The 14,315-nt window shown below is 41.9% G+C and overlaps 1 protein-coding gene across 1 annotated transcript; it reads right to left on the minus strand.

Annotated features, from left to right (window-relative positions):
• Positions 1 to 8,266: 8,266 nt before the first annotated feature.
• LOC132537561 (sorting nexin-3-like) lies at positions 8,267 to 9,424 on the minus strand. Its single transcript, XM_060188159.1, has one exon. It carries the CDS (start codon positions 9,403 to 9,405, stop codon positions 8,917 to 8,919), a length of 489 nt encoding a protein of 162 aa, XP_060044142.1. The 5' UTR covers positions 9,406 to 9,424; the 3' UTR covers positions 8,267 to 8,916.
• Positions 9,425 to 14,315: the final 4,891 nt, after the last annotated feature.

Raw genomic sequence — 14,315 nt, forward strand, 5'->3', positions numbered from 1 at the left:
CATTGACCATGAAATTTCACTTCTAAGGAGTCATTCTCATCCAGCGAATGCAATAACTTATTAACTAACATAAGACAATTCTCAAAAAACATTTTAAGGGGAAATGAGCACTACACTAAATGTGGTATCCCAGATTGAATGTGGTAGACTGAATATTCAAACTGAAATATTCCAGACTGAATATTCAAACTGAAAGGATATAACTAGTGAAATCTGAATAAATTCTGTAATCTATTTAGTAGTATTCTTAAATTCTTAGTCTTCATATGGTACTATAATTATTAAGACATTAGCTTTGGCAGAAATGAATAGTGTACAAGAATGTCTGTAACTATTTTTTCTTTAAGAATTTATTTATTCGGGAGTCGGGTGGTAGCGCAGCGGGTTAAGCGCAGGTGGCGCAAAGCCCAAGGACCGGCATAAGGATCCTGGTTCAAACCCCCGGCTCCCCACCTGCAGGGGAGTCGCTTCACAGGCGGTGAAGCAGGTCTGCAGGTGTCTCTCTTTCTCTCCCCCTCCTCTCTCCATTTCTCTCTGTTCTATCTAACAATGAACAACGTCAATAACAACAACAATAATAACTACATCAATAAAAAAAAAAAGCAACATGGGCAACAAAAGGGAATAAATAAATTAATTTATTTTTTTTAAAAAGAATTTATTTATTCATGAGAAAGATAGGAGAGAAAGAACCAGCCATCACTCTGGTACATGTGCTACCGGGGATCGAACTCCGGACCTCATGCTTGAGAGTCTAGTGCCTTAGCCACTGCACCACATCCTGGACCACTGTAACTTTTTATATATATTATTGGGGGATTAAAGGTTTACATTAGACAGTAAAATTATAACTTCTGTAAATCTACAAGTACTCTAAAAGAAAAATGTTTGTTTTAAAGAAGTGCTTAGGGGCCTAGGCCATGGCACACCTGGTTAAGTGCACACATTACAGTGTGCCAGGACCCCAGTTCAAAACCCTGGTCCCCACCTCCACAGGGAAAGCTAATAAGTGGTGAAGCAGGGTTGCAGGTGTCTCTGTCTCTCTCCTTTTTATCTTTCCCAGCCTCTCAATTTCTCTCTCTCTAGCCAATAATAAAAAAATAAATAAATAAATTTAAAAAGTACTTAGTCATCTATGTGGTAGATGACTAAGTATGAAGGAAAGAAAATAATATTATTGTGTATTTGTATATATAATGCTTATGCATCCATAAATATTTCTGGAAAAATACACAAGAAACTGACAATAATGGTTATGTCTGAGAATGGCTCTTAAGTGCCTTAAAGAAAGTAGAGTGGAAGACTTTATCATGTACCTTGTTAGATATTTTACCCACTCAAAACTACTTAAAAATTTTTATCTCAATTATTTTCTCTTTTTTTGGGGGGGGGAAGACTTATTTATTAATGAGAGAAGGGAGGATGAGCAAGGGAAGGGGCAGGGGAAGGGAGAAGTAGGGAGAACCAGAGCATCACTCTGGCACATGTGATTCCAGAGGTAGAACCCAGGGCCTCATGCTTGAGAGTCCAACACTTTATGCACTGCACCCTCAGTATTTTTTTTTAATTTTTAAATTATCTTTATTAGATAAAGACAGCCCAAAATCAACAGGAAAGAGGGTATTAGAGGAGAGAGGACACCTGTAACACTGCTTCACCACTTGTGACACTTTCTCCCTTCAGATGGGGAAAAACCCATGTCCTTGTGCATTGTAACCTGTGTGTTCAACCGGTGCACCAGCACCTGGCCCCCACCCTCAATATTTTTTACTGATTCATTTTTAATTATTATTTGTTTTATTTTTAAAATGTTTTAATTTATTTTGAAAAAAGAGACATCAGCAAAACCATAGGATAAGAGGGGTACAACTCCACACAGTTCCCACCACCAGATCATAGTATCCCATCCCCTCCCCTGACAGCTTTCCTATTCTTTATCCCTCTGGGAGCATGGACCCAGGGTCATTGTGGGATGCAGAAGGTGGAAGGTCTGGCTTCTGTAATTGCTTCCCCGCTGAACATGGGTGTTGACTCACAGCCTGTCTCTCTCTTTCCCTAGTGGTAGGGCTCTGGGGAAGTGGGGCTCCAGGACACATTGGTGGGGTTGTCTGTCCAGGGAAGTCTGGTCGGCATCATGCTAGCATCTAGAACCTGATGGCTGAAAAGAGAGTTAACATACAAAGCCAAACAAATTGTTGAACAATCATGGACCTAAAGGCTGGAATAGTGCAGATGAAGTGTTGAGGGGTCCTCCATTTTGTAGATAGCTAGTAGGCATATTTTAGTTCTATTCCAAAGGGCCTGTGACTATACTAGATTTTTTTTTTCTCTGAGCCTGAAATCTGATATGCAGGTAGATCCAAGTTATTGTCTGGGGAGGTGATGTCATGGCTGGAAAAGGACAGAAAACTGGATTAGGGAAGAGAGTAGCTCTCTTAGGGGAAGGGGTATAAATATTGTTGACTGTAAACTCCATCAATTTGATTTTGTCTGGGGCCCATATTCAGCTTAGAAGCCAATGTGACCTCTGCATCCCTGTAGATCTGAGCTCACATTCTGTGGTTATGAGTGGGAACATTACAAGCTGCCCCAATATCGATCCATCTTCCTCAGGTGTAGCATAGAGTATGTTGTCCATCCTCCCTTCGGAGGATGGAACATTCTCTACCATTGTTGATCCAAATTAAGGGCTAGGTCAACAAAGGGGGCCCACAAAGGGGTCTTTTTTATTCTTCCTGAAAGAGATGACCTGTAACAATGGAGAGAGAGGTTTATTTGAGGTCTAGGCCCATCATGTCTGTTTGGGAATCTCAGGACTCCCCAAATCACCCTCATTATTTTTATGAATGTGAGGTACTTTTGAGTATGCTATATAATGCTTAAACAGGATTTTTTGTTTTAACCTAAAAGGCCATTCTTTCAGAATATACAATTTACATAAACATAATATATGTGAAAGTATAAAATTGGTTTTAGACTGATAAAACAAAGGTGATCTGGCAACCCTTCTGTTGTCCCTAACAGAACAATGTGTTATTTATTTATTTATTTATTTGCCACCAACATTATCTCTGGGGGTCTGTGCTGGCACTATGAATACCCTGCTGCTAGCAGCCAATTTCATCCCCCCTCCCTTTTTGTATTGCTGGGGCTCACATGGAGTGACTCCAGCCAGGAAGGTAAGCTTACCGGTTCCCCCTTGATAGCTCAAGGGCTCAGCGATATAAACAAGGGACACCAAGGAGAATTCTAATACGAACACTTGATTTATTCAGGTTGGGTATATATAGAAAATTAAACAAAGAACATCTTTCAAATATGTCAGAAATTACAGGTTTCTTAAAGGTCAGCTTGCTCCTATGGTAGGGGGCTGATATGACAAGAATTGATGTGATACATATAGGTCAAGACAATTATTCTCCATGATGCAAACAGGTTAATTATCTAAAGGCATGTGAGAGAAGCATAGGGGTTAAAGCAGTAGGGTGAGATAGAGAGAAGATAAATAAGGCTTGATGTAAATCATAGATATCAAAAAGCATAAGGAAATAGCATTTTGGGGCTTCACTGTCTGGTGTTGGGGAGGTGTTTGATGGAGTGTGTTCTCTTTTGTGATCAAAAGTGAGGTGGCTGTGTGAACTCTGGGTGACTATGTGAACTTTGAATGAACCTTAAAGCAGGCAGCCATGTGGCCTGCTGCTAGCAGGGAGAAACTGTGAGATTTCTGTGGGCTTGAGAGTCTAACAAGGGGAAACTGAGTCTGGGAGACTTTTCCCCTTGGCTCATCTCTATGAGAGGCTAACAAGGGGGTGTCTTTCCAGACCTCCATCCAAGGATAGGGGGAGTTTTCCCTAAGCTTTCACATAGTCCCACATTGTGTATTTTATTTATTTATTTATTTATTTATTTATTTTTCTTTCTTTTATTTTTCTTTTATTTGATAGGACAGAGGGAAATTGAGAGGAGAAGGGGCAACAGAGAGGGAGAAAGAAAGGTATCTGCAGTCCTGCTTCACTGCTCAGGAAGTGCTCCTCTTGTACATGGTAGTATGTGCACATAACCTGGTGTGCCACTGCCCAGTCGCACATAACCTGGTGTGCCACTGCCCAGTCCCCGGAACAAAGTGTTTTGTTGTTTGATTCATATAAAACAAACAAAATGTGGCAAGATGTAATAGTACATTGCTGACCTCTGATAATAATTGCCAGCATCTGAAATGTGTAAGTCTTCATTTTTGTAGCTCCGGCTAGCACTGGTAACTGCTCTTCAGATGCCCATTATCTGTTCTTCAAAGGACAGAATTTTTTTTTCTATAACCCTTTCCTGACCCTGTTGCTTTCCAGCTTTCTGAGATTTTTTTTTCTTCCTCTCACCACTGACTAGACTATACAAACTTTTCATTTAACTCTTTTTGAAACAGTGTCATAACTTTAAAATAATCTTTTTTATTAATGTTTCTTTCATTATATTCTGCCCTTCTCCTGTTGTTTGTTTCTTTCCTCTACCCACATAAAGAACTTAAGCAACATCACTGGAAAGCAGCATTTAGAATCACTGTCAGACTTCTAAACTTGGCTCCAGGCCAGTGGGTACTATGGTATTGCTTACTGTACAATGCATATTCCAAATTTAGAGTACAGGTTAGATTCTCCACCATTGTGGCTTTTTTTTTTTTTTTTGCCTCCAGGGTTATCTCTGGGGCTCAGTGCCTGCACTATGAATCCACTGCTCCTGGAGGCCATTTTTCCCATTTTGTTGCTCTTGTTGTTGTTATTGTTGTCATAGCTGTTGTTATTGGATAGGACAGAGAGAAATATTGAGAGGAAGGGTAGACAGAGAGGGGGAAAGAAAGACAGATACCTGCAGACCTGCTTCATATTAACATCATTAAACTGAATGTACTACCTAGAGCCATATGCAAATTTAATGCAATCCTCATCAAGATCCCAACCATATTTTGGGGGGGAGAATAGAACAAATGCTACAAATGTTTACCTGGAATCAGAAAAGACCTAGAATTGCCAAAACAATCTTGAGAAGAAAGAACAGAACTGGAGGCGTCACTCTCCCAGATCTCAAATTGTACTATAGGGCCATTGTAATCAAAATTACTTGGTACTGGAACATAAATGGACACACTGAGCAATGGAATAGAATTGAGAGTCCAGAAATAAGTGCCATACCTATAGACATCTAATCTTTGACAAAGGTGCCCTGACTAGTAAATGGGGGAAGGGGAGTCTCTTCAACAAATGGTGTTGGAAAAATTGGCTTGAAACATGCAGAAGAATGAACCACTATATTTCACTAATACAAACTAAATTCCAAATGGGTCAAGGACTTGGATGTTAGACCAGAAATTATTAAATACTTAGAGGAAAATATTGGCAGAATTCTTTTCTGGCTAAATTTCAAAGGTATCAGGAGTCGGGCTGTAGCACAGCAGGTTAAGCACAGGTGATGCAAAGCACAAGGACCAGCATAAGGATCCTGGTTCGAGCCCTGGTTCCCCACTTGCAGGGGAGTTGCTTCATAAGTGGTGAAGCAGGTCTGTAGGTGTCTATTTTGTTGTTCATTACGCCAGGTCTGCTGCATTGCTTGATGTTGTGGTCTATTTACATAATCACTGTTTTGCCTGAGACCCGCCCTGCCTGCAGGGTATTGGTCTAATCCCCACTGGTTAGATGGAAGCTTTCTATGTTCTGTTCGAACTCTTTTTTTTGCTCATCCCCCTCTCCTAGTCATTTCCTTTCCCCTTGTCACTTCTGGTGAAGAGATGCATAAAAGGCAATGTATCTGATTAATAAACGAGGGATTGCATTCCCGCTCAGCCATGAGTTCCTGGTCATCTCTCTCCCGCCCACGAAGCTAGCCCGGCATCTTGCCCGGCATCTTGCCCGGCATCTGGCGCCTGAACAGGGACCGGCATATCTTTCTCTCCCCTCTCTGTTTTCCCCTCCTCTCTCCATTTCTCTCTTTCCTATCCAGCAACAATGACAACAATAATAACTACAACAATAAAACAACAAGGGCAACAAAAAGGAATAAATAAATATTTTTTAAAATAAAAATAAATAAATAAATTTCAAAGACATCTTGAATGATACGAATCCAATTATAAAGAAGACTAAATAAAAAATAAACTAATGAGACTACATCAAATTAAAAGGCTTCTGCACAGCAAAAGAAACCATCAGTCAAACAATGAGACCTCCCACAGAATGGGAGATCTTTACATGTCATACATCAGACAAGTGGCTAATAACCAAAATATATAAAGGCTCGCCAAACTCAGCAACAAGAAAACAAATGACTCCATCCAAAAATGGGGAAAGAATTTGAACAGAATATTCTTCTTAGAAGAGATTCCAAAGGCCAGCAAACGTATGAAAAAATACTCCAAGTCATTGTCAGAGAAATGCAAATAAAGACAACAATGAGATACCACTTCACTTCTGTGAGCATATCATACATCAGAAAAGGAAGCAACAAATGCTGGAGAGCTTATGGGGACAAAGGAACCCTCCTACATTGCTGCTGGGAATGTAAATTGGCCCAACCCCTGTGAAGAGCAGTCTGAAAAACTCTGAGAAGGTTAGAAGTGGACCTACCCTATGACCCTGTAATTCCTCTCCTGGGGATATATCCTAAGGAACCAAGCATACCCATCCAAAAAGATTTGTGCATACCTATAGCAGCACAATTTGTAATAGCCAAGACCTGGAAGCAACAACAGATGAGTGGCAGAGTAAGTTGTGGTATTTATACACAATGGAATACAACTCAGCTACTAAAAATGGTGATTTCACCATTTTCACCCTATCTTGGATGGAGCTTGAAGGAATCATGCTAGTGAATTAAGTCAGAAACAAAAGGATGAATATGGGATGATCTCACTTATAGAAGTTGAAAAACAAGATCAGAAGGGAAAATACTGAACTCCAGTTGGGGTATTGCACCAAAGTAAAAGACTCTGGGGTTGGCGGGAGGGTTCAGGTCCTGGAACATGATGGCAAAGGAGGACCTAGTGGGGGATAAATTTTATGTGGAAAACTGGGAAATGTTATACATGTACAAACTATTGTATTTTTTATTATCTTTAATTATTTATTGGATAGAGATAGTCAGAAATGGAGAGGGGAGAGAGAGATAGAGAGACATCTGCAGTCTTGCTTCACCACTCGTGAAGCTTTCCCCCTGCAGGTGGGGACCGGAGGCTCGAACCAGGGTCCTTGGGCACTGTAACATGTGAGCTCAACCAGGTGCGTCACCACCTGGCCCCCAAACTATTGTATTTTACTGTCAACTATAAACCATTAATCCCCCAGTAAAAGAAATTATTAAAAAAACCTGCTCTCTGGAAATTTTTGTTGCAGGTGGGGATAGATAGCATAACTGTTATGCAGAGATTCATATGCCTGAAGCTCCAAAGCCCCAGGTTCAATCCCCCACATCACTATAAATCAGAACTGATACGTGCACTGGTAAAATAAAATTTAAAAAATGTTGTTGCTGAGTGATTAATTCCTTTCTCTTCTTTAAATCAGGTTCTCTAGAAATTATAACTACTGGGGTCTCAGTGCAAAGATCCCAATCCTCCAGAAACCTCGCTTCAACAATCCCCACCTATGATAATCTTAATGTTCATGAAATGACTAGTGTGAGAACTTCTCCCTAAGTACAATCCATAATAAGCTTCTACCTACCAAGCCCCTCCATTAATGTTAATAATTAATTGTTCTCTTAGAATACAGATTGTTCACACATTATATAAACATTATTAAATTGCCCAAGTCAGGATCAATCCCCCCACACCACCATAAGCCAAACCTAAGCAGTGATCTGGTTAAAATAAATACAATTAATTGCCCAAATATTCTTTGTCCCTACAAATTTACTCTTCATTCTTCTGTATTCTATCCTGTAAGTACTAGAAAACAATCTACAATGTTGTGTCTATGTCAACAAGACTTCCTCACCTTATAGATTCCAGTTGAGAGTATGACCAGTGCTCTCACAGGGAATATTGCTAAGAGTTAACAAAGCTGTATATCCTGACTACAGGCCAAGTTCCTATTCAGTTACAGCTATTGCTGTAACTCTTCCAACATTCAGGTAATTTGCTCTCCTAGCCCTTCAAGTATGGAGATGGGATGAGTTCTAATTGCCCTTGATCAGTTTTTTTTTTTTTTCCCTCCAGGGTTATTGCTGGGCTCGGTGCCTGCACCATGAATCCACCGCTCCTGGAGGCCATTTCCCCCCCCCCTTTTTTTTTTGTCAGAAATGCCTTTTATTTGAAAACAACTTAAATTTTTAGACAAATGATTTTAGTATATAAATTTGATTTTTTGTTTTTTCCTTTTTACAGAATATAAAGATTTCCCTCATTGATCTCTCATGTGAAGGGTATGCCAAGCCTGAAGGAAGATACTTTCTGCACACAGCATGTATCTTACAGCCGGGTACTGGAAACCAGTGATGTGGTGCTCCTGCACCCATCACACCTTAGAAAGGGGGTGAGGGGAGAAAGTCTAGTCGGATTCAAGAAGCAAACATGACACAGAAAGTTGTGCAGGTAAGACCACGTCAGTAGCTTTAGTTAGGACACTGCTGAATACGCTGGGCTAACAGGTTCGTGAGGTTATGGTGTGCGCTACAATGAAAGTGTGAGGAGGAGCTATTCGGACAGGAAGGCTAGAATGAGGGGTTTTTCACTAAAGCAAATGAACTTCTCGGCAACTGCCAGAAGCAAACCAAGCAAACTTGAGCGCATGAGTGTTAGTATACGGAAGGCGTGTTATACCAGTCTCTGTGCTGCATGCAGTCAGCTAGGACTTCTTCACTGGTGCACATCAATCAATAACAGTCACAGAAAGTTTTTTTTTCTTTTCTTTCCTTGCTTCTTCTTGTTAAAGTTCAAGCATGTCTTATCTTAGACGGAGTATAGCTTTTATCTATAATTTCGTCCTGTAAAAACATGTGGAGACAACGTTCGTTCTGTGCCAGGGGATGACCAGCGACCTTGTTTATAAACTGCTCCAGCCCTTGCTTTCTTTCGTCAATAAAACTGTCATCAAATATTCCATCGTCTCCTCTAAAGGGAAGCTGACGCAAAAATGCTTTCCCAGGGAGCGGGGGGACCACGACCTTGCTCTCTCTTTCTAATTCACTTCTCAGCCATTCAAAGTCACTGTATCTTCTTCTAACAGTGGATTCCTTCAGCTTGAAAATAGGTAGATTTGTCTTGACCCTGATCTCGTAGGTGGTGAAGCGGCCCCGGCCGACGCCCACGGTCTGCGGGTTGCTCACGTCGATCTCGAGGAAGTTGCTGGGGGGCCCGTAGGCGTCATTGAGGTTCTGCGGCTTGGTGATCAGCCTCCGGGTGTCCGCTACGGTCTCCGCCATGTCCGCGGGCTCCCTCCGCCCCTCTTTTCCCCCTTTTTGTTGCCCTTGTTGTTGTAGTCTTTTTGTGGTTATTAGTATTGCCATTGTTGATGTTGTTCGTTGTTGGATAGGTCAGAGAGAAATGGAGTGAGGAGGGGAAGACAGAGAGGGGGAGAGAAAGATAGACACCTGCAGACCTGCTTCACCGCCTGTGAAGCGACTCACCTGCAGGTGGGGAGCCGGGGGCTTGAACCGGGATCCTTATGCCGGTCCCTGAGCTTTGCGCCACATGCGCTTAACCCACTGCGCCACCGCCCGACCCCCCCTTGATCAGTTTTTATATGACTTTTAGAAATAATGTCTTTATTTATTTTTTAAATGATATATATATATATGGAGAGAGAGAAAGACACACAGAGAAAAACCAGAACACTGCTCAGCTCTGGTTTATGGTGGTGCTAGGGATTGAATCTGGGAACTCTGAGCCTCAGGCTCAACCATTATGCTGTCTCCCCAGCCAATAAATAGCGTGTTCATCAAACTCTTAACAACCTGCTTCCTCCAAGATCCTGTGTGATACACCAAGGTGTAGACATAATTACTGGTTCTGCTTGAGCTGCTACTACAGAGGACAATTACTACTCTTTTCTGCTCTGTGCCTTCTGTGTTGAATTAGAATCACTCAGAGAGGAGGTCAGGTGGTTGAGCACCTGGTTAAGCACACCCATTACAGTGTACAAAGTCCTAGGTTTAAGCCCCTGGTCCCCACCTGAAGGAGGAAAGTGTCACAAGTGGGGAAGCAGGTCTGCAGGTGTGTCTCTGTCTCTCTCCCTCTGTATCCCCTCTCCTCAATTTCTCTCTTTCTCTATCCAATAATAAATAAATTAAAATATTGAGGAAAAAATAGAATTACTCAGAGGAGCTCCAAGTTATCATTTTTTCCACTAGAGTGAAGATCAAATTCTGGTGGCCAGGTGGTAGCACATCTGGTTTAGTGCACATGCTATAATGCACAAGGACCCAGATTCAAGACCTTACCTGCAGGGTGTAAGCTTCAGGGGTAACAAAGCAGTGCTGCAGGTGTCTCTCTGTGTCTCTCCCTCTCTGTCTCCCCACTCCCCTCTGGATTTCTGTCTCTACTCAAACAATACATAAAAAGATCAAATTCTGAAAGGTCAACTGTAGTATTTTTCTTTGGTAGACTGGGAAGTGGCTCAGTGGATAAAGCAACAGTTAATCAAACATGAAGTTCTGAGTTCAGTCCCCAGCATCACATGTGCCAGAGTGATGCTTTCTCTCTTCTACTCTCATAAATAAAATAAATATTTTAAAAATCCCTCTTCTTTTTTTCAAGTATTTTTTTAAAAAAATTATTTATTCCCTTTTGTTGCCCTTGTTGTAGTTGTTGTTGGATGGGACAGAGAGAAGTGGAGAGAGGAGAGGAGACAGGGAGAGAGAAAGACAGACACCTGCAGACCTGCTTCACCGCCTGTGAAGCGACTCCTTTGCAGATGGGGAGTAGGGGCTTTAACTGGGATCCTTATGCCAGTTCTGGTGCTTTGCGCCACGTGCGCTTAACCCACTGTGCTACAGCCCGACTCCCCCCTCTTACTTTTTTATATTTTATTTATTTTATTTTAATGAGAGAGAGAGAGAGACCAGAGCACTGCTCATCTCTGGCATATGGTATATGGTAGCAATGAGGAATGGACCTGGGACCTTAGAGCCTTGGGCATGAGAACATTTTTGCTGTGTAGCCGTAACCATTATGCTGTGTCCCCTGCCGTATCTTATGAATAATAGATAAGTATATGCTTCCTTAAGATTTGTGCCCACTTCGCTTCTCTTTAGCCAACTATTTGTAACATTCCTATAATCACTCCTGTTTAGGGTGAACAATCAGGCTCTATTTCCTCCCAGAGATCAGGGGAGCATATACAAAAGCCTTTACTCTCTCAAACTGGCAAACACCAAAGGCTAGGTACTCTCAGGAGATGCTACAGAGGCATATAAAAAAATGATAATCTGGCGCAGAGGGTTAGGCGCACGTGGCGCAAAGTGCAAGGACCGGCATAAGGATCCCTGTTCCAGCCCCCAGCTCCCCACCTGCAGGGGAGTCGCTTCACAGGCGGTGAAGCAGGTCTGCAGGTGTTTATCTTCCTCTCCACCTCTCTGTCTTCCCCTCTTCTCTCCATTTCTCTGTCCTATCCAACAACGACGACATCAACAACAATAATAACTACAGCAACAATAAAAACAAGGGCAACAAAAAGGAAATAAATATTTAAAAATATTTTTTAAAAATTATAATCTGGAGGTCAGGCAGTAGCACAGAAGCTGGGGGGGGGTCGCTTCACAACTTCACAAGCAGTGAAGTAGGTCTGCAGGTGTCTATCTTTCTCTCCCCATCTATGTCTTCCCCTATTCTCTCAATTTCCCTCTGTCCTATCCAACAACAACATCAGCAATAACAACAAGGGCAACAAAATGGGGAAAATGGCCTCCAGGAGCAGTGGATTCATAGTGCAAGCACAGAGCCCAGTGATAACTTAGGAGGCAAAAAAAAAAAAATGTATATATATATATATATATATATATATATATATATATATTCCAATGTGGGGACACAGCAAAATGGTTATGTAAAAAGATTGTCTTGCCTGAGGCATGAGGTCCCTGGTTCAATTCCCAAAACCACCATAAAACAGATCTGAGCAGTGCTCTGTTCTTTATTGTTATTTCTCTCACTAAAATAAGAGAATTTTTGTTGTTGTTGTTGTTGTTGCCTCCAGGGTTATTGCTGGGGCTTGGTGCCTGCACTATGAATCCACTGCTCCTGGAGGCCACTTTTTTTCCCATTTTGTTGCCGTTATTGTTATTGTTGCCATTGATGTTGTTGTTGGATAGGACAGAAAGAAATCAAGAGAGGAGAGAATACAGAGATGGGGAGAGAAAGATACACACCTGCAGATCTGCTTCACCTTTTGTGAAGCAAACTCCCTACAGTTGAGGAGCCGGAGGCTCGAACTGGGATCCTTATGCTGGTCCTTGCGCTTTGTGCCATGTACGCTTAACCTGCTGCACTACCACCCGACCCCCAGATAAATATATATTTTAATTTAAAAAAATTATTTATTCATGAGAAAGATAAGCAGAGAGAGAGAAAGAACCAGACATCACTCTGGTACATGTGCTGCTGGGGGTTGAACTCAGGTCCTCATGGTTGAGAATACTTTATCCACTGCACCACCTCCCAGACCATGAAAAAAAAATTTTTAATCATAATCTGGGCCAGGGGAAATAGCTCAGTGTGTTAGAGTACAGTATTAGTATGCCTGAGGCTCAAAGATCCCAGGTTCACTCCCCAGGAGTCACAGCTGGGCAATGCTCCGGCCTCTATATATCTCTCATTAAAATTAATAAATAAAATCATAATTCTATGACTGGGGAAATGACTCAACTGGTTGAGCATTAGACATATATGCCTGATACTCCAAATAAGGTTCCTGAGATCACAAGTACCAAAGCTATGCACTAGTTTCTCTGTCTCCCTCCCTTCTATTTCTGTGTCTCATGTGAAACTCTTTCATGTATAATAAATAAAACTGGGCGGAGGGTAGATAGCATAATGGTTATGCAAAGAGACTTTCATGCCTGAGGTTCCAAAGTCCCAGGTTCAATCCCCCGCACTACCATAAACCAGAGCTGAGCAGTGCTCTGGTTAAAAATAAATAAATAAATTAATTAATTAATTAACATTTAAAAAATCTGTAATGTGTTGGAAGATAGGCCCACTGTCCTGCAAAGTCCAGGCTGTTGTTTCCATAAGGTCTGAGTGAATTGACCTCTGGCTCTTCCTCCGGGTCAAGACAAGGGCAGGTTCCCCCAACCTCATGCACTAATGATGGATGGCTTCTCCGGAATGGGGACTACCTTTCTGCATATGCCCATCCTGTCCCCTTAAAGACCATGTACATTGTGTTTGGCCAAACTTGAAAACCACTGCAAACTCCTGTTACTCAACAACCCCTTCCTCCTTCCCCCTCCCTGAGGTCCCTATAATTTACCCCCCCCCCCGGGGAAATATGCATTGTGAAACTTGTGATCAAACTTTGTATGGCAACTTTCTACTTGTGATCAAATAGTTTGCAGGTCAAAACGTCATTATTAATTGTGTTGCTTTGTGTTTGGGTTAATGATACCTTGACGTTCTCCCTGGATAATGGGTATATATACTTGTGTTCTCTTTCAATAAATGAGTTGCCCCACTGAGACTCTCCCAAAGCTGACTGCTTGTCTCTCTGAGCACTTTTCCCTCAGCAGACAGAGCTACCCTAGGACTCCCAGGGGGCCACTCTGACCTCCATTGCCCAATGGCCAGGGAGGCGGGGGATCCAGAGCGGCCTGCAGTAATGAACATAAATATGTCAACTATTTCTTCATGAACTTGCTTTAATTCTCTTGATTATACACCTCACAGTGAAAATGTTAGCCCATTTGGTATAATTAATATTTAAAGTTTTATTTGTCTAGGGCTGGAAAGATAACAATGTTTTATATAAAAAGACTTTCAGGCCTCAGGCACAAAAATCTCAGGTTCAATTCCCGGCACCACTGTAAGTCAGCACTAAATAGTTCTCTGAAGAAACATAAATTATGAGGAGGGCTGGGTGGTAGAGCAGTGGGCTAAGTACACATGACACGCAGCACAAAGACCAGTGTAACATCCTGGTTCCAGCCCCTAGCTTCCCACCTGTGGGGGGGTCACTTCACAAGCGGTGAAGCAGGTCTGCAGGTGTCTATCTTTCTCTCCCCATCTGTCTTCTCTTCCTCTCTCGATTTCTCTCTGTCCTGTCCAACAACAACGAGAGTAATAACAACAATGACAATAACAACAACAACGACAAACACCACGGGCAACAAAAGGGAAA

This window comes from Erinaceus europaeus, chromosome 3, assembly GCF_950295315.1.
Source record: "Erinaceus europaeus chromosome 3, mEriEur2.1, whole genome shotgun sequence".
Classification (NCBI taxonomy): Eukaryota; Metazoa; Chordata; class Mammalia; order Eulipotyphla; family Erinaceidae; genus Erinaceus; species Erinaceus europaeus.